Raw genomic sequence first — 27,617 nt, 5'->3', positions numbered from 1 at the left:
TTTTTTATTTACTTTCCTGCTCTTTTGCACACCAGCATCTCTACTTGCACATCATCTGCACATCTATAACGCCAGTGTTAATTTGCTAAATTGTAATTACTTCGCTACTATGGCCTATTTATTGCTTTACCACCTCACGCCATTTGCACACACTGTATATAGACTTTCTTTTTTTCCTATTGTGTTATTGACTGTACGCTTGTTTATTCCATGTTTAACTCTGTGTTGTTGTTTGTGTCGCACTGCTTTGCTTTATCTTGGCCAGGTCGCAGTTGTAAATGAGAACTTGTTCTCAACTGGCCTACCTGGTTAAATAAAGGTGAAATAAATCTAAATAAATCAAAATAAATGTTTGGTGGGACGTTGATGGAATATTCTCCTAATTCACAGAAAACTGGACACATGAATGAGCTTGCAATGTTCCCATGAAACATGTTCAGAGAACATGGTAAACACGTTCTGGGTTAGATCTATTAGAAATGAAGGGAATGGCCTCCACGAAACGTTCCTTGCACATCGCGGGAACGTTCCGATGAAAATGGTAATGACCTAAGGAGTTCCTCTGAAGGGAACGTTCTCTAAAGTTGTGGGAATGTTTTAATGTTAGCTGGGATGAGAGAAAATAAAAAGTGATTATCAGTAGATATAGTTACCAACGTTTCGTTTTATTTTTTTAAGATAATCGGGGCTGGCAGGTAGAATTTAGTTTCTGTCCTCTCTGGCCCACACTCCAGTACAGTAGGTGGCGGTAATGCACCATAACGTTGGATGCCAAACGCTGATAAACCTCACAGAAGAATAGTTACTTTAGGCACACCCCCTCTGGCTCACCGGCGCACCCCCCTAAGCCTTCTCACCTGCCCTGTCCGCCTCCACAGTCCGATAACACAGCTGTCGTCAATGGACAAATGCTGTAGCAAGTATCATGTTGGGGAAAAGTCTAGTGACTTTAGTCTTTCTAATTTGTTGCGTCGTTGGAACCGAGAACAATGAAGGTGGGTGAGAGATTGAGAGCCTTTTTCCATTACGCCTTGGTACCTGTTGCGATTACAATGCCTCGGGAATTTGATTGTGACATGTAGCCTACCTGAAAACAAGGCTACTTTGTCTAGCATACCGTTTAACTCTACTTATTAACCACCTGGAGGCTATTTCACAATAACTCTCCGCGACACGTTGTGCTTCCGAACAAAATAATAACTTTTGTTAGCGCTTGTTGGAAATTCTGATCCAGGGTCGGTCTTATTGTTTCAACATAATGCTTAAAGGTTTGCGCTGTTAATGATAAGAGCTGATCCTAAATCAGTTTTGTAATGCGTGGAACCGAATATGAAACGTCGGCTCAACAAATACAACATGGAATGTGGCACACCACAAAAAATATATACATTTTGAAAAATGTAATTTCACTTGCTTTAGAGACTTAACATTTTTATATTTTCTTTAGTTTTGCTATTTTTATTTCAGGTTAACAAATAAAAAGTGGGTTGTTTACTTTAGTTTGTTGTGTTCCGGAAGCCAAGAGAACTAGCTTCAGATTGTTACATCAGATAATGGGATTTTAAACAAATATTTTTGGTATCTGTTACTGGGAGTTACAGGTCAGGTACTGTTTGTTGTAGCGTAAAGATGTCTTCCTCTATTCATGGAAACAGGAACCTTCTAAAATGTCTGTGTTCAGTTGCAAGGGGGGTCTGTTTTTGAATGTAGACATTTTTTATCTTTAGATTCATTCAGACTATTTTGAGGAAATGTTTCTGGCGATGTTGTTGCTACGGTGGCCCAAGAAAGACAAACAACAGTAATATTGCTGCGTTTTTTTTTCTAGTTTTTCAAGCCGCGGTCTTTAGAGAGTATGAGAGCTCAGACGGTCGCTTCACCTAGCCGATATCTGCCAGGAGCAACCTGAACCTGAGGTGCTTCCCACTGGGCAGCTGTAGAACGATGTCGCTTCACCTAGCCGATATCTGCCAGGAGCAAACAGAACCCGGGGTGGTTCCCACTGGGCAGCTGTAGAACGGTATATTGTCCCCAGCACAAGGTGCACCTGTGTAATGATCATGCTGTTTAATCAGCTTGATGTGCCACACCTGTCAGGTGGATGAATTATTTAGGCAAAGAAGAAATGCCCACTAACATGCTGACCAGACCGAACACGTCGCGTGTGCGAGCGTCGCAAAATAAATGTAGAAATCCATGTTATTCCATTATTGCACCCACACTGCTCGCGCGCGTCAATGAGCGTCTGTGACGCCAAGGGCTAAAATAGAAGTCATTCCTATTTCTGACGCAGATCGCTCTGAAAGTCCTGCCTCTTCCATCTCCTCATTGGTTTATAGAAGCAGGGTACCCACGTGCCATCTCCTCATTGGTTATACCCACGTGCCCGCTGACGTTACACCGTCACTGTCGATCTACCCGCTTCTTTCGCCATGCCCAGTTTCTCACACTCCATGTCTGCTGTTCGCTGTACGAAGAGAGTACTGATGATAATGGCCTTGCGGTTCGCCGTACGTAGAGAGAACGGATGATAATGGCCTTGTTAGAGAGCATCAACACCGTGATGTATTAACGGTCAGTTGTGACTGACTGATCTACAAATCATATGGAGTAGTCGCAATGCCTTGGAAAAGGATTCAGACCCTTTGAATATCTTCACATTTTATTGTGTTACAAAGTGGGGATAAACATTTTATTTAATTGTCATTTTTTTCCGTCAACAATATACTCAAAAATACTCTGTCAAAGTGGAAACTTTAAAAAAAAATATATATTAATAAAAATTAGATGACTAAAATATTGCATAAGTATTCAGCCCCTTTATTTAGGCCTAAATTAGTTCAGCAGTCAAATTTGGATGAACAAATCACATAAGTTACATGGATTCACTCTGTGTGAAATAATAGAAGTTGACGTGTTTTTTTAATGACTTCCTCTGTCCCCCATATTATACAACATCTATAAGGTCCCTCAGTCTAGTAGTTAATAACTACCCCTTCCTCTGTCCCCTCAGTCTAGTAGTTAATAACTAACCCTTCCTCTGTCCCCTCAGTCTAGTAGTTAATAACTAACCCTTCCTCTGTCCCCTCAGTCTAGTAGTTAATAACTAACCCCTTCCTCTGTCCCCTCAGTCTAGTAGTTAATAACTAACCCCTTCCTCTGTCCCCTCAGTCTAGTAGTTAATAACTAACCCTTCCTCTGTCCCCTCAGTCTAGTAGTTAATAACTAACCCTTCCTCTGTCCCCTCAGTCTAGTAGTTAATAACTAACCCTTTCTCTGTCCCCTCAGTCTAGTAGTTAATACCTAACCCCTTCCTCTGTCCCCTCAGTCTAGTAGTTAATAACTAACCCTTCCTCTGTCCCCTCAGTCTAGTAGTTAATAACTAACCCTTCCTCTGTCCCCTCAGTCTAGTAATTAATAACTAACCCCTTCCTCTGTCCCCCATATTATACAACACCTGGAAGGTCCCTCAGTCTAGTATTGAATTTCAATCACAGATTCAACTACAAAGACCAGGGAGCTTTTTGAAAGCCTCATAAAGAAGGGCATTGATTGGTAGATGGGTAACAATAACAAATCAGACATTGAATATCTCTTTTAGCATCATGGTCAAGTTAATAATGATGCTGTGGATGATGTATTAAACCACACAGACACAGTCGTCCTTCTGAACTGAGCTGCAGGACAGGAATGAACCTGCTCAGGGATGTTACCATGAGGTCATTGGTGATGTTAAAACATGGCTGTGATTGGAGAACTGAGAATTGTAGTGACTCCACAATAACGACTTAAATGACAGTGAAAAATAAAGATATACATAATAAAAATATATTCATAATAAAAGAATAATATACATAATAAAAATAATAATATACATAATAAAAATATATACATAATAAAAATATATACATAATAAAAATATATACAGAATAAAAATATTAATATACAGAATAAAAATATTAATATACATAATAAAAATATTAATATACAGAATAAAAATAATAATATACAGAATAAAAATAATAATATACAGAATAAAAATATTCCACAACATGCATTGTGTATGCAACGGGGCAACAAGTAATACTGTAAAAAAAAAAAGGAACACACTTTTTGTCCAAATGCACCTAAATAATTTGGGCAAACACAACACATCACTAAGTTAAGGCGTCCACATGCTTCCCAGGTGTAGTAAAGCACTTAGAGACTTACCCAGAAAGACTCCCAGCTGTAATCACTCTTAGAGACTTACCCAGAAGGACTCCCAGCTGTAATCACTCTTAGAGACTTACCCAGAAAGACTCCCAGCTGTAATCACTCGTAGAGACTTACCCAGGAAGACTCCCAGCTGTAATGACTCGTAGAGACTTACCCAGGAAGACTCCCAGCTGTAATGACTCTTAGAGACTTACCCAGAAAGACTCCCAGCTGTAATCACTCTTAGAGACTTACCCAGGAAGACTCCCAGCTGTAATGACTCTTAGAGACTTACCCAGAAAGACTCCCAGCTGTAATGACTCTTAGAGACTTACCCAGGAAGACTCCCAGCTGGAATCACTCTTAGAGACTTACCCAGAAAGACTCCCAGCTGTAATGACTCTTAGAGACTTACCCATAAAGACTCCCAGCTGGAATCACTCGTAGAGACTTACCCAGAAAGACTCTCAGCTGCCAAAGGTGTTTCTTAACATGTATTGATTCAAGGAAGACTGTTTTTATTTATTTTCTATTCATCTTTTTTATAAAATTACAAACTTTGACATCAGAGTATTTTGTGTAGATTGTTGATAAAAAAAAAATACAATTGAATCCATTTGAATCCCACTTTGTAACACAATAATATGTGACGAAATCCAAGGATACTTTCGCAAGGCCCTGTATTTATGATGCAAGGTGATTTGTAGATCAGTCCGTCTCGATTCGCCTTTCTGGTCGGGCTTCAATGTCGATGGCGCCTAATGAGTCACTTATACTCAGCAATGCATCAGGTTTTCCACTCATTTATTTAACTTGGGACCGTGCTAATATGTCATCATTGACACATTTCAGTAGATTGATGTTATTTATTTTATGAATTAGCTGTTTTGTTTGATTGGCCTATGAGACTTTGGCTGTGTATATAATCTTTGTCATTCAGGACGTTGACCATTAGATAATGAGTAGGCCAGTAGTTCATAGCTGTTCTTTCTACCTTTCAGATCTTTTCCATGGACAAACATCTAAACTTTCCAGCTACACGGTTGTAAAGCCTCAGCTTATTCACAGGAGATGGGCAAGAAATGCCGACAGACTTCCTGAATCGGGAAAGGTAAGATGACCTCTACAGGTCTCCCAACTTGTGTTTTGGCACGTGATGGTAAATGACGACTGGTGTATTTTCACGTGACTGTGTTGTTGCAACTCATTTCAGACTGAAGAACCCGAGGAACGTTCTTATTCGTTGATCATTGACAACAAGGAACATTTCCTCCGTCTTAAAAATAACAAGTATGCCAGTTTTATGTTCTATTTCGTTCTAGTAATGACCTTAAGGTCACACAATTCTATTCTTGTGGAGTGATCGGTGGATTTTTTCTTTCTTTTGTCATCAGAGAGTTTTTATCCAAAAGCTTTGTTCAGTTTTCCCATGATGCCAGTGGGAATCTGACGCCTACATATCCTAAACCTGATGTAAGTAGCAGAGACTAGGGGGGACTGACGAGCTGGATGGGGCGGGAGGGGGACTGACGAGCTGGATGGGAGGGGAGGGGGACTGACGAGCTGGATGGGAGGGGAGGGGGACTGACGAGCTGGATGGGAGGGGAGGGGGACTGACGAGCTGGATGGGGTGGGAGGGGGACTGACGAGCTGGATGGGAGGGGAGGGGGACTGACGAGCTGGATGGGAGGGGAGGGGGACTGACGAGCTGGATGGGAGGGGAGGGGGACTGACGAGCTGGATGGGAGGGGAGGGGGACTGACGAGCTGGATGGGAGGGGAGGGGGACTGACGAGCTGGATGGGAGGGGAGGGGGACTGACGAGCTGGATGGGAGGGGTGGGGGACTGACGAGCTGGATGGGAGGGGAGGGGGACTGACGAGCTGGGTGGGAGGGGAGGGGGACTGACGAGCTGGGTGGGAGGGGAGGGGGACTGACGAGCTGGGTGGGAGGGGAGGGGGACTGACGAGCTGGGTGGGAGGGGAGGGGGACTGACGAGCTGGGTGGGAGGGGAGGGGGACTGACGAGCTGGGTGGGAGGGGAGGGGGACTGACGAGCTGGATGGGAGGGGGACTGACGAGCTGGATGGGAGGGGATGGGGACTGACGAGCTGGATGGGAGGGGAGGGGGACTGACGAGCTGGATGGGGTGGGAGGGGGACTGACGAGCTGGATGGGGTGGGAGGGGGACTGACGAGCTGGATGGGAGGGGAGGGGGACTGACGAGCTGGATGGGAGGGGAGGGGGACTGACGAGCTGGATGGGAGGGGAGGGGGACTGACGAGCTGGATGGGAGGGGAGGGGGACTGACGAGCTGGATGGGAGGGGAGGGGGACTGACGAGCTGGAGGGGAGGGGGACTGACGAGCTGGATGGGGTGGGAGGGGGACTGACGAGCTGGATGGGGTGGGAGGGGGACTGACGAGCTGGATGGGAGGGGAGGGGGACTGACGAGCTGGATGGGAGGGGAGGGGGACTGACGAGCTGGATGGGAGGGGAGGGGGACTGACGAGCTGGATGGGAGGGGAGGGGGACTGACGAGCTGGATGGGAGGGGAGGGGGACTGACGAGCTGGATGGGAGGGGAGGGGGACTGACGAGCTGGATGGGAGGGGAGGGGGACTGGCGAGCTGGGCGGGAGGGGGACTGGCGAGCTGGGCGGGAGGGGGACTGGCGAGCTGGGCGGGAGGGGGACTGGCGAGCTGGGCGGGAGGGGGACTGGCGAGCTGGGCGGGAGGGGGACTGGCGAGCTGGGCGGGAGGGGGACTGGCGAGCTGGGTGGGGCGGGAGGGGACTGGCGAGCTGGGCGGGAGGGGGACTGGCGAGCTGGGCGGGAGGGGGACTGACGAGCTGGATGGGGCGGGAGGGGGACTGGCGAGCTGGATGGGGCGGGAGGGGGACTGGCGAGCTGGATGGGGCGGGAGGGGGGACTGACGAGCTGGATGGGGCGGGAGGGGGGACTGACGAGCTGGGTGGGAGGGGAGGGGGACTGACGAGCTGGGTGGGAGGGGAGGGGGACTGACGAGCTGGATGGGAGGGGAGGGGGACTGACGAGCTGGATGGGAGGGGAGGGGGACTGACGAGCTGGATGGGAGGGGAGGGGGACTGACGAGCTGGATGGGAGGGGAGGGGGACTGACGAGCTGGATGGGAGGGGAGGGGGACTGACGAGCTGGATGGGAGGGGAGGGGGACTGACGAGCTGGATGGGAGGGGAGGGGGACTGACGAGCTGGATGGGGTGGGAGGGGGACTGACGAGCTGGATGGGGTGGGAGGGGGACTGACGAGCTGGATGGGGTGGGAGGGGGACTGACGAGCTGGATGGGGTGGGAGGGGGACTGGCGAGCTGGGCGGGAGGGGGACTGACGAGCTGGGTGGGGCGGGAGGGGGACTGGCGAGCTGGGTGGGGCGGGAGGGTGACTGGCGAGCTGGGTGGGAGGGGGACTGGCGAGCTGGGTGGGAGGGGGACTGGCGAGCTGGGAGGGAGGGGGACTGACGAGCTGGATGGGGCGGGAGGGGGACTGGCGAGCTGGATGGGGCGGGAGGGGGACTGGCGAGCTGGATGGGGCGGGAGGGGGACTGGCGAGCTGGATGGGGCGGGAGGGGGACTGGCGAGCTGGATGGGGCGGGAGGGGGACTGGCGAGCTGGGTGGGAGGGGGACTGGCGAGCTGGGTGGGAGGGGAGGGGGACTGGCGAGCTGGATGGGGCGGGGGACTGACGAGCTGGATGGGAGGGGAGGGGGACTGACGAGCTGGATGGGAGGGGAGGGGGACTGACGAGCTGGATGGGAGGGGAGGGGGACTGACGAGCTGGATGGGAGGGGAGGGGGACTGACGAGCTGGATGGGATGGGGGGGACTGACGAGCTGGATGGGGAGGGCTGGCAGGATGCGAGGGGGGGATACAGACATACATATACTACCAGTCAAAAGTTTGAACACACCTACTCATTCAAGGGTTTTTCTTTATTTTTATTATTTTCTACATTGTAGAATAATAGTGAAGACATCAAAACTATGAAATAACGGGCCTCCCGGGTGGCGCAGTGGTCTAGGGCACTGCATCGCAGTGCTAACTGCGCCACCAGAGTCTCTGGGTTCGCGCCCAGGCTCTGTCGCAGCCGGCCGCGACCGGGAGGTCCGTGGGGCGACGCACAATTGGGCTAGCGTCGTCCGGGTTTGGGAGGGTTTGGCCGGTAGGGATATCATTGTCTCACCGCGCTCCAGCGACTCCTGTGGCGGTCCGGGCGCAGTGCGCGCTAACCGAGGGGGGCGGGTGCACGATGTTTCCTCCGACACATTGGTGCGGCTGGCTTCCGGGTTGGAGGCGCGCTGTGTTAAGAAGCAGTGCGGCTTGGTTGGGTTGTGCTTTGGAGGACGCATGGCTTTCGACCTTCGTCTCTCCCGAGCCCGTACGGGAGTTGTAGCGATGAGACAAGATAGTAATTACTAGCGATTGGATACCACGAAAATTGGGGAGAAAAGGGGAGAAAAAAAAACAAAAAACTATGAAATAACACATATGGAATCATGTAGTAACCAAAAAAGTGTTAAACAAATCAAAATATATTTTATATTTGAGATTCTCCAAATAGCCACCCTTTGCCTTGATGACAGCTTTGTACACTCTTGGCATTCTCTCAACCAGCTTCTCCTGGAATGCTTTTCCAACAGTCTTGAAAGAGTTCCTACATATGCTGAGCACTTTTTGGCTGCTTTGCCTTCACTCTGCGGTCCAGCTCATCCCAAACCATCTCAATTGAGGTCGGGTGATTTTGGAGGCCAGGTCATCTGATGCTGCATTCCATCACTCTCCTTCTTGGTCAAATAGCCCTTACACAGCCTGGAAGTGTGTTGGGTCATTGTCCTGTTGAAAAACAAATGATAGTCTCACAAAGCGCAAACCAGATGGAATGGCGTATCACTGCAGAATGCTGTGGTAGCCATGCTGGTGAAGACTGCCTTGAATTCTAATAAATCACAAGCAGTGTCACCAGCCAAGCACCATCACACCTCCTCCTCCATGCTTCACGGTGGGAACCACACATGCAGAGATCATCCATTCACCTACTCTGTGTCTCACAAAGACACAGCGGTTGGAACCAAAAATCTCAAATTTGGACTCATCAGACCAAAGGATAGATTTCCACCGGTCCAGTGTTTCTTGGCCCAAGCACACCTGTTAATTGAAATGCATTCCAGGTGACTACCTCATAAAGCTGGTTGAGAGAATGCCAAGAGTGTGCAAAGCTGTCATCAAGGCAAAGGGTGGCTACTTTGGAGAATATTAAATATATTTTGATTTGTTTAAAACTTTGTGTTGATTCCATTTGTGTTATTTTGATGTCTACACTATTATTCTACAATGTAGAAAATAGTAAAATATAAAGAAAAACCCTTGAATGAGTAGGTGTGTTCAAACATTTGACTGGTACTGTACATACATATGTTATGGCTGTATATTTCCACATGGCGGTTTTAAATGACATGCCTGTTTATAGCTGCCTGTCACTTGGTGGTGTGTTGCAGGTCCATTGTTATTACCATGGTGATGTGTGTGTTTTGCAGGTCCATTGTTATTACCATGGTGATGTGTGTGTTGCAGGTCCATTGTTATTACCATGGTGATGTGTGTGTTGCAGGTCCATTGTTATTACCATGGTGATGTGTGTGTTGCAGGTCCATTGTTATTACCATGGTGATGTGGAGGATCATGAAGAATCTTTGGTCGCCCTCAGCACCTGCTCAGGTCTCAGGTCTGTCTCTCCTTCACTTATATATAATATAATAATACTAACCCTCAGTACCTACTGACCTCAGGTCTGTCTCTTATTCACTAATATATAATATAATAATACTAACCCTCAGTATCTACTGACCTCAGGTCTGTCTCTCATTCACTAATATATAATATAATAATACTAACCCTCAGTATCTACTGACCTCAGGTCTGTCTCTCATTCACTAATATATAATATAATAATACTAACCCTCAGTATCTACTGACCTCAGGTCTGTCTCCCATTCACTAATATATAATAATACTAACCCTCAGTATCTACTGACCTCAGGTCTGTCTCCCATTCACTAATATATAATAATACTAACCCTCAGTACCTGCTGACCTCAGGTCTGTTTTATATTATAATAATAATAATAATAATAATATATTATAATATTAATATATGCCATTTAGCTTTTATCCAAAGCACCTAACAGTTATGTGTTCATACATTTGATGTGTGGGTGGTCGTGGCAATCAAACCTAATATCCTGGCGTTGTATGAGACAAGCTCTACTAACTGAACTACAGAGGACCATGTTCTACTAACTGAACTACAGAGGACCATGTTCTACTAACTGAACTACAGAGGACCATGTTCTACTAACTGAACTACAGAGGACCATGTTCTACTAACTGAACTACAGAGGACCATGCTCTACTAACTGAACTACAGAGGACCATGTTCTACTAACTGAACTACAGAGGACCATGTTCTACTAACTGAACTACAGAGGACCATGTTCTACTAACTGAACTACAGAGGACCATGCTCTACTAACTGAACTACAGAGGACCATGGTCTACTAACTGAACTACAGAGGACCATGGTCTACTAACTGAACTACAGAGGACCATGCTCTACTAACTGAACTACAGAGGACCATGTTCTACTAACTGAACTACAGAGGACCATGTTCTACTAACTGAACTACAGAGGACCATGTTCTACTAACTGAACTACAGAGGACCATGTTCTACTAACTGAACTACAGAGGACCATGTTCTACTAACTGAACTACAGAGGACCATGTTCTACTAACTGAACTACAGAGGACCATGTTCTACTAACTGAACTACAGAGGACCATGTTCTACTAACTGAACTACAGAGGACCATGTTCTACTAACTGAACTACAGAGGACCATGTTCTACTAACTGAACTACAGAGGACCATGTTCTACTAACTGAGCTACAGAGGACCATGCTCTACTAACTGAGCTACAGAGGACCATGCTCTACTAACTGAGCTACAGAGGACCATGCTCTACTAACTGAGCTACAGAGGACCATGCTCTACTAACTGAGCTACAGAGGACCATGCTCTACTAACTGAGCTACAGAGGACCATGCTCTACTAACTGAGCTACAGAGGACCATGCTCTACTAACTGAGCTACAGAGGACCATGTTCTACTAACTGAGCTACAGAGGACCATGTTCTACTAACTGAGCTACAGAGGACCATGTTCTACTAACTGAGCTACAGAGGACCATGTTCTACTAACTGAGCTACAGAGGACCATGTTCTACTAACTGAGCTACAGAGGACCATGTTCTACTAACTGAGCTACAGAGGACCATGTTCTACTAACTGAGCTACAGAGGACCATGTTCTACTAACTGAGCTACAGAGGACCATGTTCTACTAACTGAGCTACAGAGGACCATGTTCTACTAACTGAGCTACAGAGGACCATGTTCTACTAACTGAGCTACAGAGGACCATGTTCTACTAACTGAGCTACAGAGGACCATGTTCTACTAACTGAGCTACAGAGGACCACATGGTTTTGTATTTGTAGACCTGTACATAGGGTGGTGTTTTATACCACATTCAGTGTTCCAATGAGAGGGCTTCCAGTGTCTCCTAAAACCTCTCTGGGATATTCGGGACGGTAGCGTCCCACCTCAACAACAGCCAGTGAAAGTGCAGGGCGCCAAATTCGAAACATAAATCTCATAATTAAAATTCCTCAAACATACAAGTATTATACACAATTTTAAAGATAAACTTCTCGTTAATCCAGCCACGGTGTCCGATTTAAAAAAAAATAAAAGGCTTTACGGCTAAAGCACCACAAACGATTGTCACAGCCAAGTCACATCAATTTACAGAAATACTCATCATAAATGTTGATGAAAATACAAGTGTTAGACATGGAAATATAGATAAACTTCTCCTCAATGCAACCGCTGTGTCAGATTTAAAAAATAAAAAAATAAAAAAAACTTTACCGAAAATGCACACCATGCAATAATCGGAGTACAGCTTTCAGACAACAAAGCAGCCAAACAGATATCCGCCATGTTGTGCAGTCACCAGAAGTCAGAAATAGCGTTATAAATATTCACTTACCTTTGATGATCTTCATCAGAATGCACACCCAGGAATCCCAGTTCCACAATAAATGTTTGATTTGTTTGATAAAGTCCCTCATTTACGTCCAAATACCTCCTTGTTGTCCGCGCATTTAGTATACAATCCCAAATCACGACGCGCCGGCAAGTCCATGCGAAAGTTCAGACTAAAAGTTATATTACAGTTCGTAGAAACATGTCAAACGAAGTATAGAATCAATCTTTAGGATGTTTTTTTATCATAAATCTTCAATAATGTTCCAACCGGAGAATTCCTTTGTCTGTAGAAATGCAATGGAACGCAAGCTAACTCTCACGTGAACGCGCGTCACGAGCTCATGGCACTCTGCCAGACACCTGGCTCAAACAGCCCTTATGAGCCCCCACTTCACAGTAGAAGCATCAAACAAGGTTCTAAAGACTGTTGACATCTAGTGGAAGCCTTAGGAAGTGCAATATGACCCCATAGACACTGTTTTCGATAGGGGATGAGTTGAAAAACTACAAACCTCAGATTTCCCACTTCCTGGTTGGATTTCTTCTCAGGTTTTTGCCTGCCATATGAGTTCTGTTATACTCAGACATAATTCAAACAGTTTTAGAAACTTCAGAGTGTTTTCTATCCAAATCTACTAATAATATGCATATATTAGCAACTGGGCCTGAGTAGCAGGCAGTTTACTCCGGGCACCTTATTCATCCAAGCTACTCAATACTGCCCCCCAGTCCCAAAGAAGTTTTAACAAGGAAGTTCTCCAGTCCTTTCATAATAGTTTCCTGGTTTGTCTAACCAGTTATCCTGTCGTTCCCTGTCCTCTCCTTCTAATCAATGACTTCAGCTTGATTCGAGGAAATGTTGTGAAACCATTGTGGTGATCTGTAATTTGTCAGCGTTGATTATGAATCTGTCTGTCTGCACTTCTTCTTCGTAGGGGTGTCATTCTCCTTGGCAACCAGAGTTATGGGCTGGAACCAGTCAAGCAGTCGACAAACAACGAGCACCTCCTCTACCGCCTAGAGCACAGCCAATCGGAGCCCTTTGTCTGTGGAGTGACCAATGAGACGTCGCACACTGAGAGTCACTCGTCTTTCGACCCTTCCCTCTCGATGACGGCACTTTTACGGGTTGGGATGTTTCCGTTACGCAGCATAGCAGAACGTAACAGATATTAAAGTGTTTACAGGGTGAATGTACTGGATGTTTCCATTACTCAGCATAGCAGAACGTAACAGATATTAAAGTGTTTACAGGGTGAATGTACTGGATGTCTGTCAGACTAAACACACGTTAATGGATGTACCAGTCTCACTAAGGACTTTCTTTCATTTCTTCTTCTTAACAGAGAAAACGTAATTTACCTCAGACCAGATATGTAGAGTTGGTGTTGGTTGCGGACTTTCTCAGGGTAAAATACTTACTATTTTTGAAATTTTATAAATATATAACTTTCAATAGGCTAACACAGGGGTTTTTACGACCTCTCCTCTTGGACCGCCCAGCCGTTCCATGTATTTTAACTATTCCCCAGCTAACACACCTGATTTCAACTTGTCAACTAATCATCAAGCCCTTTCAATTGGTCAATCAGGTGAGATAGTTCAGGGCTACAACAACATTGTGAAAATGTCTGAGGGTCCTCGAGGAGAGGTTTCAGAACCACTTGCCTAATGGATAATCCTACGTCAATGCTACTCCAATGGATTGTATTCGAATGTGTAATGATGATCAACTGACTGAGTTCTGCCTCTTTCTGAACATGTTCACAGTATACCTACAAGAAGAAGAACGAGACAGCGGTGCGAGAGGAGATGGTGGAACTAGCCAATCTGCTGGATGGGGTGACTAAACATCTCTCTCTCTCGCTCTCTCTCTCGCTCTCTCTCTCGCTCTCTCTCTCGCTCTCTCTCTCGCTCTCTCTCGCTCTCTCTCGCTCTCTCTCTCGCTCTCTCTCGCTCTCTCTCGCTCTCTCGCTCTCTCGCTCTCTCGCTCTCTCTCGCTCTCTCTCGCTCTCTCGCTCTCTCTCGCTCTCTCTCGCTCTCTCGCTCTCTCGCTCTCTCGCTCTCTCGCTCTCTCGCTCTCTCGCTCTCTCGCTCTCTCGCTCTCTCGCTCTCTCGCTCTCTCGCTCTCTCGCTCTCTCGCTCTCTCGCTCTCTCTCTGTCTCGCTCTCTCTCTCAAGCAAACAACAATGTTACACTGAAACTTACTTCCTCAGTCCTCTTCATCCTCATTGGCTACAATGAGCTCTTCCCCCAGGAGAAGCTAGAGAATGTACTAGACCAGGGCTGTTCAAATGTTACCCTGGGAGGTCCGGACTACTGCTGCTTGTCTGTTCTACCTGATCGTTAATATCACCCCCCCCTGTCCCAGGTCTAAATCAGGCCCTGATCATTAATATCACCCCACCTGGTGTCCCAGGTCTAAATCAGGCCCTGATTAGAGGGGAATCACCCACCTGGTGTCCCAGGTCTAAATCAGGCCCTGATTAGAGGGGAATCACCCACCTGGTGTCCCAGGTCTAAATCAGGCCCTGATTAGAGGGGAATCACCCACCTGGTGTCCCAAGTCTAAATCAGGCCCTGATTAGAGGGGAATCCCCCACCTGGTGTCCCAGGTCTAAATCAGGCCCTGATTAGAGGGGAATCGCCCACCTGGTGTCCCAGGTCTAAATCAGGCCCTGATTAGAGGGGAATCGCCCACCTGGTGTCCCAGGTCTAAATCAGGCCCTGATTAGAGGGGAATCCCCCACCTGGTGTCCCAGGTCTAAATCAGGCCCTGATTAGAGGGGAATCGCCCACCTGGTGTCCCAGGTCTAAATCAGGCCCTGATTAGAGGGGAATCGCCCACCTGGTGTCCCAGGTCTAAATCAGGCCCTGATTAGAGGGGAATCGCCCACCTGGTGTCCCAGGTCTAAATCAGGCCCTGATTAGAGGGGAATCGCCCACCTGGTGTCCCAGGTCTAACTCAGGCCCTGATTAGAGGGGAATCGCCCACCTGGTGTCCCAGGTCTAAATCAGGCCCTGATTAGAGGGGAATCGCCCACCTGGTGTCCCAGGTCTAAATCAGGCCCTGATTAGAGGGGAATCACCCACCTGGTGTCCCAGGTTTAAATCAGGCTCTGATTAGAGGGGAATCACCCACCTGGTGTCCCAGGTCTAACTCAGGCCCTGAGACTGTGTCTGTGTGTCCTGTAAATACTTAGCATAACGTGATATATTTTCTATGTGTTCTGTATTCGTCTGCAGTACTATAAGAAGCTGAATATCCGCGTGGTGCTGGTAGGCCTGGAGATCTTTAAGGACGCCAACCCCTTCAGCGTGGACGGTTCTGCAGGGGAAGTGTTGGGGCTGTTCGTCAATTGGAGGAAGACGTATCTGCTACCGCGGATCAGGCACGATGACGCACAGCTCATTGTGTGAGTTGGAGGGGTGTACGGTCTCTGATTGGCTCAGTTGGGAAGAGAATGATGCCTGATAGGTTGTGGGTTCAATTCCCATAGTGATCACTTGTACACATACTAACAATGCATACAGTCACTACATTGTGTACGTAGCTTTGGGGAAAAAACTGTCTGCTAACTGGTATATTCTGTTGTAATCGATATTTGCATATGTCAGTACGTTTTATTTATTTTTTATTTCACCTTTTATTTAACCAGGTAGGCAAGTTGAGAACACGTTCTCATTTTCAATTGCGACCTGGCCAAGATAAAGCAAAGCAGTTCGACACATACAACAACACAGAGTTACACATGGAGTAAAAACAAACATATAGTCAATAATACAGTAGAAAATAAGTCTATATACAATGTGAGCAAGTGAGGTGAGATGAGGGAGGTGAAGGCAAAAAATAAATAAATAAAATGATTTGAATACGGCTGGTGTGTAGTCTTTAGTCAGGTCTGGGATTAACATCTGACGACAGACTATCACGTGTTCATCTATAATACTGAGCAGTTTGTCTCCAGTCACTGCATAACGATGACCAGTTGATAGATGTTTAAATTGTGTTCCCGATAGCCGATCATCTTAAACCCTACGAGGTCCGGACCACTGCTGGTTTTCTCCTCAACCTGATAGTGAATATCACCCACCTGGTGTCCCAGGTCTAAATCAGGCCCTGATCATTAATATAACCCACCTGGTGTCCCAGGTCTAAATCAGGCCCTGATCATTAATATCACCCACCTGGTGTCCCAGGTCTAAATCAGGCCCTGATCATTAATATCACCCACCTGGTGTCCCAGGTCTAAATCAGGCCCTGATCATTAATATCACCCACCTGGTGTCCCAGGTCTAAATCAGGCCCTGATCATTAATATCACCCCACCTGGTGTCCCAGGTCTAAATCAGGCCCTGATCATTAATATCACCCACCTGGTGTCCCAGGTCTAAATCAGGCCCTGATCATTAATATCACCCCACCTGGTGTCCCAGGTCTAAATCAGGCCCTGATCATTAATATCACCCACTTGGTATCCCAGGTCTAAATCAGGCCCTGATTATTAATATCACCCACCTGGTGTCCCAGGTCCAACTCAGTGGGGGAACAATGAACTAAAGTAGTGGAACTGGTTTCCAGGCCCACAGTTGAATTTGAGGGTTAAACTCATGTAAGTTGACTGTAGTGTCGACTGATGGGAGTTGGAATGTATTTTCAGCTACAATACATTTTTTATGTTTCCCCAGTGGTCTGTTAGTTGATCATCTTTGTTTTATCCTGTAATGTTGTCTCAGTAGTCTGTTAGTTGATCATCTTTGTTTTATCCTGTAATGTTGTCTCAGTGGTCTGTTAGTTGATCATCTCTGTTTTGTCCTGTAATGTTGTCTCAGTGGTCTGTTAGTTGATCATCTTTGTTTTGTTCTGTAATGTTTTCTCAGTGGTCTGTTAGTTGATCATCTTTGTTTTGTCCTGTAATGTTTTATATGTTTTCTCAGTGGTCTGTTAGTTGATCATCTTTGTTTTGTCCTGTAAAGTTTTCTCAGTGGTCTGTTAGTTGATCATCTTTGTTTTGTCCTGTAATGTTTTCTCAGTGGTCTGTTAGTTGATCATCTTTGTTTTGTCCTGTAATGTTGTCTCAGTGGTCTGTTAGTTGATCATCTTTGTTTTGTCCTGTAATGTTTTATACGTTTTCTCAGGGGTCTGTTAGTTGATCATCTTTGTTTTGTCCTGTAATGTTGTCTCAGTGGTCTGTTAGTTGATCATCTCTGTTTTGCCCTGTAATGTTTTATATGTTTTTCTCTCTTTGTTTCCCAGTGGTCTGTTAGTTGATCATCTCTGTTTTGTCCTGTAATGTTTTCTCAGTGGTCTGTTAGTTGATCATCTTTGTTTTGTCCTGTAATGTTTTATACGTTTTCTCAGGGGTCTGTTAGTTGGTCATCTTTGTTTTGTCCTGTAATGTTTTATACGTTTTCTCAGGGGTCTGTTAGTTGATCGTCTTTGTTTTGTCCTGTAATGTTTTCTCAGGGGTCTGTTAGTTGATCGTCTTTGTTTTGCCCTGTAATGTTTTCTCAGTGGTCTGTTAGTTGATCGTCTTTGTTTTGTCCTGTAATGTTTTCTCAGGGGTCTGTTAGTTGATCATCTCTGTTTTGCCCTGTAATGTTTTCTCAGTGGTCTGTTAGTTGATCATCTCTGTTTTGTCCTGTAATGTTTGACATGTTTTTCTCTCTTTGTTTCCCAGTGGTCTTGGGGGAGCGTATGCGGGAGGCATCCTGGGCATGGCGTTCGTGGGCACAGTGTGTTCGATGGCCACCGCTGGAGGAATCAATGTGGTTAGTAGTGATAGGATTGGTTTCTAAGCTTCATGTATTATTCACCATTAGGGGTGGAGTATTCACCATTAGGGGTGGAGTATTCACCATTAGGGGTGGAGTATTCACCATTAGGGGTGGAGTATTCACCATTAGGGGTGGAGTATTCACCATTAGGGGTGGAGTATTCACCATTAGGGGTGTAGCAGATTAATCCTTGTAACCTAGACAGAGACAGGACCCTAACACCTAGCAGACTAATCCTTGTAACCTAGACAGGACCCTAACACCTAGCAGACTAAGCCTTGTAACCTAGACAGGACCCTAACACCTAGCAGACCAATCCTTGCAACCTAGACAGGACCCTAACACCTAGCTGACCAATCCTTGTAACCTAGACAGGACCCTAACACCTAGCAGACCAATCCGTATAACCTAGACAGGACCCTAACACCTAGCAGACTAATCCTTGTAACCCAGCCAGGACCCTAACACCTAGCAGACTAATCCTTGCAACCTAGACAGGACCCTAACACCTAGCAGACTGATCCTTGTAACCTAGACAGGACCCTAACACCTAGCTGACTAATCCTTGTAACCTAGACAGGACCCTAACACCTAGCAGACTAATCATTGTAACCCAGCCAGGACCCTAACACCTAGCAGACTAATCCTTGTATCCTAGACAGGACCCTAACACCTTGCAGTAATCCTTGTAACCTAGACAGGACCCTAACACCTAGCAGACTAATCCTTGTAACCTAGACAGGACCCTAACACATAGCAGACTAATCCTTGTAACCTAGACAGGACCCTAATCCTTGTAACCTAGACAGGACCCTAACACCTAGCAGACTAATCCTTGTAACCTAGACAGGACCCTAACACCTAGCAGACTAATCCTTGTAACCCAGCCAGGACCCTAACACCTAGCAGACTGATCCTTGTAACCCAGCCAGGACCCAAACACCTAGCAGACTAATCCTTGTAACCCAGCCAGCTAGCACCATCTGAGGTTGTGGTTGTTAGCGTTGTGAGGTCATGTCAGCCACCTGATAGGTCTAGATTATTCATGAGGCAGTCAGATGTAGAAGACAGTTTGTTCTCAGACACACCATGACTTCCTCCCAAATGGCACCCTATTGTCTGTGTCCCAAATGGCCACCCTATCAAATGGCACCCTATTGGCTGTGTCCCAAATGGCCACCCTATCAAATGGCACCCTATTCCCTTTAAAACACTCATTTTTACCCGGAGCCTTGATCAACAGTAGTGCACTATAAAGGAATAGGGTGCCATTTTGGACTCATCTCATTAATAACACAGGAGTTTATCTGCTATGCAGATGTAAACGGGTAAAACCAGTCCACGATGACGAAGCACAGTGTCTTTGTGGCATTCCTCAGATTCCTGTGTGTTCCTGTCACATTCCTATGTGTTGTAATGTACCATGTTGTAATACCATGTTCCAAAGGCTCCTGTTAACATTTATAGTATTCAGAGTCTTTTTCAACTCCTTTTGTGCTTTTGGTTTAAATCAATTGTCATTTTCTTCTTAAACATATATATATATGTATGTATGTATGTATGTATGTATGTATGTATGTATGTATGTATGTATGTATGTATGTATGTATGTTTAAGAAGAAAATGACAATTGATTTAAACCAAAAGCACAAAAGGAGTTGAAAAGATGTTTATATATATATATGTTTATATATATATATGTTTATATATATATATATGTGTATATATATATATATGTGTATGTTTATATATATATATATGTATGTTTATATATATGTATATATATATATGTATGTATATATATGTATGTATATATATGTATGTTTATATATATATATATATGTATGTTTATATATATATATATATATATATATATATATATATATATATATATATATATATATATATATATATATATATATATATATATATATATATATATATATATATATATATATATATATATTTTTAACCATTTCAAATCTGAACAGCATGTGGTCTTCTATGGAATGTTCTCCACAGTATAGTGGTGACAATCTGGGCTACGTCTCTACTGTAGTGGCCCACGAGATGGGCCATAACCTGGGCATGAATCACGACGACGGCCGCTGCACCTGTAATGGAGGGAGCTGTATCATGGCTGCCACGGCAACGTAAGTAAAGTACTCGCCCAACTGTCGTCACCACGAAATCAAAGCAACGTTCTCCTGTATTTTCACCCTTTTCCTTCAGAGGCCATCTGCTATTCAACCTGTTTGTTGAACTATATTAGCTGTAAGGTTGCCACTGTATTGGTCAACACTATTTACACTCACCTGCTGAGTTACACTATGTATACAAAAGTATGTGGACACCCCTTCAGATGAGTGGATCTGGTTAGTTCGGCCACACCCAATGCTGACAAGTGTATAAAATCTAGCACACTGCCATGCAATCTCCAGAGACAAACATTGGCAGTAGAATGGCCTTACTGAAGAGCTCAGTGACTTTCAACGTGGCACTGTCGTAACGTCAAAATGATGCCCTGCTAGAGACGCCCCGGTCAACTGTAAGTGCTGTTATTGTGAAGTGGAAACGTCTAGGAGCAACAACAGCTCAGCCGCGAAGTGGTAGGCCACACAAGCTGCCAGAACGGGACCGCCGAGTGCTGGAGCGAGTAGCGCGTAAAAATTGTCTGTCCTCGGTTGCAACACTCACTACTCAGCTCCAAACTGCCTCTGGAAGCAACTTCAGCACAAGAAGTGTTTGTCGGGAGTTTCATGAAATGGGTTTCCATGGCTGAGCAGCCGCACACAAGCCTAAGATCACCATGCGCAATGCCAAGCGTCGGCTGGAGTGGTGTAAAGCTCGCCGCTATTGGACTCTGGAGTGATGAATCACGCTTCACCGTCTGGCAGTCTGACGGACGAATCTGGGTTTTGGAGGATGCCAGGAGAACGCTACCTGCCCCAATGCATAGTGTCAACTGTAAAGTTTGGTGGAGGAGGAATAATGGTCTGGGGCTGTTTTTCATGGTTCGGGCCCCTTAGTTCCAGTGAAGGGAAATCTTAATGCTACAGCATACAATGACATTCTAGACGAGTCTGTTTTTCCAACTTCGTGGCAACAGTTTGGGGAAGGGCCCTTTCCTGTTTCAGCATGACAATGCCTCCATGCACAAAGCGAGGTCCATACAGAAATGGTTTGTCGAGATCTATGTGGAAGAACTTGACTGGCCTGCACAGAGCCCTAACCTCAACCCCATCGAACACCTTTGGGATGAATTGGAATGCCGACTGCAAGCCAGACCTAATCATCCAACATCATCCAAACTCACTAATGCTCTTGTGGCTGAATGGAAGCAAGTCCCCGCAGCAATGTTCCAACATCTAGTGGAAAGCCTTCCCAGAAGGGTGGAGGCTGTTATAGCAGCAATGTTCCAACATTTAGTGGAAAGCCTTCCCAGAAGAGTGGAGGCTGTTATAGCAGCAATGTTCCAACATTTAGTGGAAAGCCTTCCCAGAAGAGTGGAGGCTGTTATAGCAGCAATGTTCCAACATCTAGTGGAAAGCCTTCCCAGAAGAGTGGAGGCTGTTATAGCAGCAATGTTCCAACATCTAGTGGAAAGCCTTCCCAGAAGAGTGGAGGCTGTTATAGCAGCAATGTTCCAACATCTAGTGGAAAGCCTTCCCAGAAGAGTGGAGGCTGTTATAGCAGCAGTGTTCCAACATCTAGTGGAAAGCCTTCCCAGAAGAGTGGAGGCTGTTATAGCAGCAATGTTCCAACATCTAGTGGAAAGCCTTCCCAGAAGAGTGGAGGCTGTTACAGCAGCAATGTTCCAACATCTAGTGGAAAGCCTTCCCAGAAGAGTGGAGGCTGTTATAGCAGCAATGTTCCAACATCTAGTGGAAAGCCTTCCCAGAAGAGTGGAGGCTGTTACAGCAGCAATGTTCCAACATCTAGTGGAAAGCCTTCCAAGAAGAGTGGAGGCTGTTATAGCAGCAATGTTCCTACATCTAGTGGAAAGCCTTCCCAGAAGAGTGGAGGCTGTTACAGCAGCAATGTTCCAACATCTAGTGGAAAGCCTTCCCAGAAGAGTGGAGGCTGTTAAAGCAGCAATGTTCCATCATCTAGTGGAAAGCCTTCCCAGAAGAGTGGAGGCTGTTACAGCAGCAATGTTCCAACATCTAGTGGAAAGCCTTCCCAGAAGAGTGGAGGCTGTTAAAGCAGCAATGTTCCATCATCTAGTGGAAAGCCTTCCCAGAAGAGTGGAGGCTGTTAAAGCAGCAATGTTCCAACATCTAGTGGAAAGTCTTCCCAGAAGAGTGGAGGCTGTTACAGCAGCAATGTTCCAACATCTAGTGGAAAGCCTACCCAGAAGAGTGGAGGCTGTTATAGCAGCAAAGCGGGGACGAACTCCATATTAACGCCCATGATTTTAGAATGAGATTTTTGACGAGCAGGTGTCCACATACTTTTGGCCATACTGATAAGTGTATGTCTCATAGAAATGGAGTCATTGATTGTGATTGATTTGAATGATTCCATCGTTATTCACGTACAACATTGTCTGTCTTCTCCTCCTCAGTGGATCCACCCTCTTCAGTGACTGTAGTGCCTCTGACTTTGAGCGTCTGGTCCTGCGTGGAGGAGGGGTGTGTCTGTTGAACCAGCCCTCCCAGTCCAACATCGTCTCCGTGGCTAAATGTGGCAACGGCATATTAGAGGGAGGAGAGGACTGTGACTGTGGAACACCCCAGGTACTGTCTGACTTCCTGTGGAACACCCCAGGTACTGTCTGACTTCCTGTGGAACACCCCAGGTACTGTCTGACTTCCTGTGGAACACCCCAGGTACTGTCTGACTTCCTGTGGAACACCCCAGGTACTGTCTGACTGACTGTGGAACACCCCAGGTACTGTCTGACTGACTGTGGAACACCCCAGGTACTGTCTGACTGACTGTGGAACACCCCAGGTACTGTCTGACTGACTGTGGAACACCCCAGGTACTGTCTGACTGACTGTGGAACACCCCAGGTACTGTCTGACTGACTGTGGAACACCCCAGGTACTGTCTGACTGACTGTGGAACACCCCAGGTACTGTCTGACTGACTGTGGAACACCCCAGGTACTGTCTGACTTACTGTGGAGACTGACTGTGGAACACCCCAGGTACTGTCTGACTATGGAACACCCCAGGTACTGTCTGACTTCCTGTGGAACACCCCAGGTACTGTCTGACTTCCTGTGGAACACCCCAGGTACTGTCTGACTTCCTGTGGAACACCCCAGGTACTGTCTGACTTCCTGTGGAACACCCCAGGTACTGTCTGACTTCCTGTGGAACACCCCAGGTACTGTCTGACTGACTGTGGAACACCCCCAGGTACTGTCTGACTGACTGTGGAACACCCCAGGTACTGTCTGACTGACTGTGGAACACCCCAGGTACTGTCTGACTGACTGTGGAACACCCCAGGTACTGTCTGACTGACTGTGGAACACCCCAGGTACTGTCTGACTGACTGTGGAACACCCCAGGTACTGTCTGACTGACTGTGGAACACCCCAGGTACTGTCTGACTGACTGTGGAACACCCCAGGTACTGTCTGACTTCCTGTGGAACACCCCAGGTACTGTCTGACTGACTGTGGAACACCCCAGGTACTGTCTGACTGACTGTGGAACACCCCAGGTACTGTCTGACTTCCTGTCTGTCAACATGGTGCCTCACACATGATACTAGTGGGAAAAGTGACCTATTTAATGGCTTTCTATTAGGCTTGATTCGTTGATTCATTCACACATTGATTCATTCACACATTGATTCATTCACACATTGATTGATGATATTTGGCTGAGAGTTGTGTTAATGGGGGCGTTGGCTTAGAGTTGTGTTACTTTGTGTTAATGGGGGCGTTGGCTGAGTTGTGTTAATGGGGGCGCGTTGGCTGAGTGTTGTGTTAATGGGGGCGTTGGCTGAGAGTTGTGTTAATGGGGGCGTTGGCTGAGAGTTGTGTTACTTTGTGTTAATGGGGGCGTTGGCTGAGTGTTGTGTTACTTTGTGTTAATGGGGGCGTTGGCTGAGAGTTGTGTTAATGGGGGCGTTGGCTGAGAGTTGTGTTAATGGGGGCGTTGGCTGAGAGTTGTGTTACTTTGTGTTAATGGGGGCGTTGGCTGAGAGTTGTGTTTTGGATTCATTATAGATCCCCATTTAGTGCCTGCCAAGGCAGCAACTACTCTTCCTGGGGTTTATTATGGATCCCCATTAGTTCCTGCCAAAGCAGCAGCTACTCTTCCTGGGGTTTATTATGGATCCACATTAGTTCCTGTCAAGGCAGCAACTACTCTTCCTGAGGTTTATTATGGATCCCCATTAGTTCCTGCCAAGGCAGCAGCTACTCTTCCTGGGGTTTATTACGGATCCCCATTAGTTCCTGTCAAGGCAGCAGCTACTCTTCCTGGGGTTTATTATGGATCCCCATTAGTTCCTGCCAAGGCAACAGCTGCTCTTCCTGGGGTTTATTATGGATCCCCATTAGGCTCCTGCCAAGGCAGCAGCTACTCTTCCTGGGGTTTATTATGGATCCCCATTAGTTCCTGCCAAAGCAGCAGCTACTCTTCCTGGGGTTTATTATGGATCCACATTAGTTCCTGTCAAGGCAGCAACTACTCTTCCTGAGGTTTATTATGGATCCCCATTACTTCCTGCCAAGGCAGCAGCTACTCTTCCTGGGGTTTATTATGGATCTCCATTAGTTCCTGCCAAGGCAGCAGCTACTCTACCTGGGGTTTATTATGGATCCCCATTAGTTCCTGCCAAGGCAGCAGCTACTCTTCCTGGGGTTTATTATGGATCCCCATTAGTTCCTGCCAAGGCAGCAGCTACTCTTCCTGGGGTTTATTATGGATCTCCATTAGTTCCTGCCAAGGCAGCAGCTACTCTTCCTGGGGTTTATTATGGATCCCCATTAGTTCCTGCCAAGGCAGCGACTACTCTTCTTGGGGTTTATTATGGATCCCCATTAGTTCCTGCCAAGGCAGCGACTACTCTTCTTGGGGTTTATTATGGATCCCCATTAGTTCCTGCCAAGGCAGCGACTACTCTTCTTGGGGTTTATTATGGATCCCCATTAGTTCCTGCCAAGGCAGCAGCTACTCTTCCTGGGGTTTATTATGGATCCCCATTAGTTCCTGCCAAGGCAGCGACTACTCTTCTTGGGGTTTATTATGGGTCCCCATTAGTTCCAGCCAAGGCAGCGACTACTCTTCTTGGGGTTTATTATGGATCCCCATTAGTTCCTGCCAAGGCAGCGACTACTCTTCTTGGGGTTTATTATGGATCCCCATTAGTTCCTGCCAAGGCAGCAGCTACTCTTCCTGGGGTTTATTATGGATCCCCATTAGTTCCTGCCGAGGCAGCAGCTACTCTTCCTGGGGTTTATTATGGATCCCCATTAGTTCCTGCCAAGGCAGCAGCTACTCTTCCTGAGGTTTATTATGGATCCCCATTAGTTCCTGCCAAGGCAGCAGCTACTCTTCCTGAGGTTTATTATGGATCCCCATTAGTTCCTGCCAAGGCAGCAGCTACTCTTCCTGGGGTTTATTGTGGATCCCCATTAGTTCTTGTGGGGTATGCGTTGGTGTCTGAGCCGTGTGCTAGTCATTTAAACAGACCTCTGGTGGCATGTCTTGTGGGGTATGCGTGGGTGTCTGAGCTGTGTGCTAGTCATTTAAACAGACCTCTGGTGGCATGTCTTGTGGGGTATGCGTGGGTGTCTGAGCCGTGTGCTAGTCATTTAAACAGACCTCTGGTGGCATGTCTTGTGGGGTATGCGTGGGTGTCTGAGCCGTGTGCTAGTCATTTAAACAGACCTCTGGTGGCATGTCTTGTGGGGTATGCGTGGGTGTCTGAGCCGTGTGCTAGTCATTTAAACAGACCTCTGGTGGCATGTCTTGTGGGGTATGCGTTGGTCTCTGAGCTGTGTGCCAGTAGTTCAAACAGACAACATGTCAATGCTTCTTACAAATACAGGTCGTGATGAAGTCAATCTCCCCTCCACTTTGAGCCAGGAGAGATTGACATGCATATTATTAATGTTAGCTATCCGTGTACATCCAAGGGCCAGCCGTGCTGCCCTGTTCTGAGCCAATTGCAATTTCCCAAGTCCCTCTTTGTGGAACCTGACCACACAACTGGACAGTAATCCAGGTGCCACAAAACTCAGGCCTGATAGTGCTGTTAAGGCAGAGTAGTGCTTTATTATGGACAGACTTCTCCCCATCTTAGCTGCTGTTGCATCAATATGTTTTGACCATGACTGTTCACAATCTAGGGTTACTCCAAGCAGTTTAGTCACCTCAACTTGCTCAATTTCCACATTATTCATTACAAGATTTTGGTGAGGTTTAGGGTTTAGTGAATGATTTGTCCCAAATAATATCATCTTATTTTTTGCCACCCATTCTTAAACTGACTGCAGCTCTTTAAGTAGTGATTATAGTCGCTGTGGTAGCTGACGTGTATCATAATGAATCCTCAGCACACATAGACGAACACAGCATTTTCTCAGAGCCAATGGCAGCTCATTAGTAAAGATTGAACAAAATAAGGGGCCTAGACAGCTGCCCTGGGGAATGCCTGATTCTACCAGGATTATGTTGACAAGGCTTCCATTAAAGAACACCCTCTGTGTTCTGTTAGACGGGTAACTCTTAATCCACATTATAGCAGGGGGTGTAAAGCCATAACACATTATAGCAGGGGGTGTAAAGCCATAACACATTATAGCAGGGGGTGTAAAGCCATAACACATTATAGCAGGGGGTGTAAAGCCATAACACATTATAGCAGGGGGTGTAAAGCCATAACACATTATAGCAGGGGGTGTAAAGCCATAACACATTATAGCAGGGGGTGTAAAGCCATAACACATTATAGCAGGGGGTGTAAAGCCATAACACATTATAGCAGGGGGTGTAAAGCCATAACACATTATAGCAGGGGGTGTAAAGCCATAACACATTATAGCAGGGGGTGTAAAGCCATAACACATTATAGCAGGGGGTGTAAAGCCATAACACATTATAGCAGGGGGTGTAAAGCCATAACACATTATAGCAGGGGGTGTAAAGCCATAACACATTATAGCAGGGGGTGTAAAGCCATAACACATTATAGCAGGGGGTGTAAAGCCATAACACATTATAGCAGGGGGTGTAAAGCCATAACACATTATAGCAGGGGGTGTAAAGCCATAACACATTATAGCAGGGGGTGTAAAGCCATAACACATTATAGCAGGGGGTGTAAAGCCATAACACATTATAGCAGGGGGTGTAAAGCCATAACACATTATAGCAGGGGGTGTAAAGCCATAACACATTATAGCAGGGGGTGTAAAGCCATAACACATTATAGCAGGGGGTGTAAAGCCATAACACATTATAGCAGGGGGTGTAAAGCCATAACACATTATAGCAGGGGGTGTAAAGCCATAACACATTATAGCAGGGGGTGTAAAG

The 27,617-nt window shown here is 46.3% G+C and overlaps 1 protein-coding gene across 2 annotated transcripts in view; it reads left to right on the top strand.

Moving 5' to 3' along the window:
- Positions 1 to 846: 846 nt before the first annotated feature.
- The window catches only part of LOC129845970 (disintegrin and metalloproteinase domain-containing protein 9-like), a 49,783-nt gene continuing 23,012 nt past the window's right edge, over positions 847 to 27,617 (top strand). For both annotated transcript variants that reach the window (XM_055913958.1, XM_055913957.1), the window contains exons 1-12: positions 847 to 995; positions 5,199 to 5,308; positions 5,411 to 5,487; positions 5,592 to 5,670; positions 9,871 to 9,947; positions 13,266 to 13,458; positions 13,677 to 13,739; positions 14,101 to 14,172; positions 15,577 to 15,746; positions 18,012 to 18,102; positions 20,131 to 20,261; positions 22,676 to 22,847. In XM_055913958.1, coding sequence (XP_055769933.1) covers positions 926 to 995; positions 5,199 to 5,308; positions 5,411 to 5,487; positions 5,592 to 5,670; positions 9,871 to 9,947; positions 13,266 to 13,458; positions 13,677 to 13,739; positions 14,101 to 14,172; positions 15,577 to 15,746; positions 18,012 to 18,102; positions 20,131 to 20,261; positions 22,676 to 22,847 — 1,305 coding nt within the window. In that variant the 5' untranslated portion in view covers positions 847 to 925. The remainder of the gene's footprint in view (positions 996 to 5,198; positions 5,309 to 5,410; positions 5,488 to 5,591; positions 5,671 to 9,870; positions 9,948 to 13,265; positions 13,459 to 13,676; positions 13,740 to 14,100; positions 14,173 to 15,576; positions 15,747 to 18,011; positions 18,103 to 20,130; positions 20,262 to 22,675; positions 22,848 to 27,617) is intronic.

The sequence above is a fragment of the Salvelinus fontinalis genome, unplaced genomic scaffold (genome assembly GCF_029448725.1).
Source record: "Salvelinus fontinalis isolate EN_2023a unplaced genomic scaffold, ASM2944872v1 scaffold_0414, whole genome shotgun sequence".
NCBI classification, from domain to species: domain Eukaryota; kingdom Metazoa; phylum Chordata; class Actinopteri; order Salmoniformes; family Salmonidae; genus Salvelinus; species Salvelinus fontinalis.
Note: the sequence above shows the minus strand (reverse complement) of the source record. Positions and strands in the feature narration are given on the sequence as shown.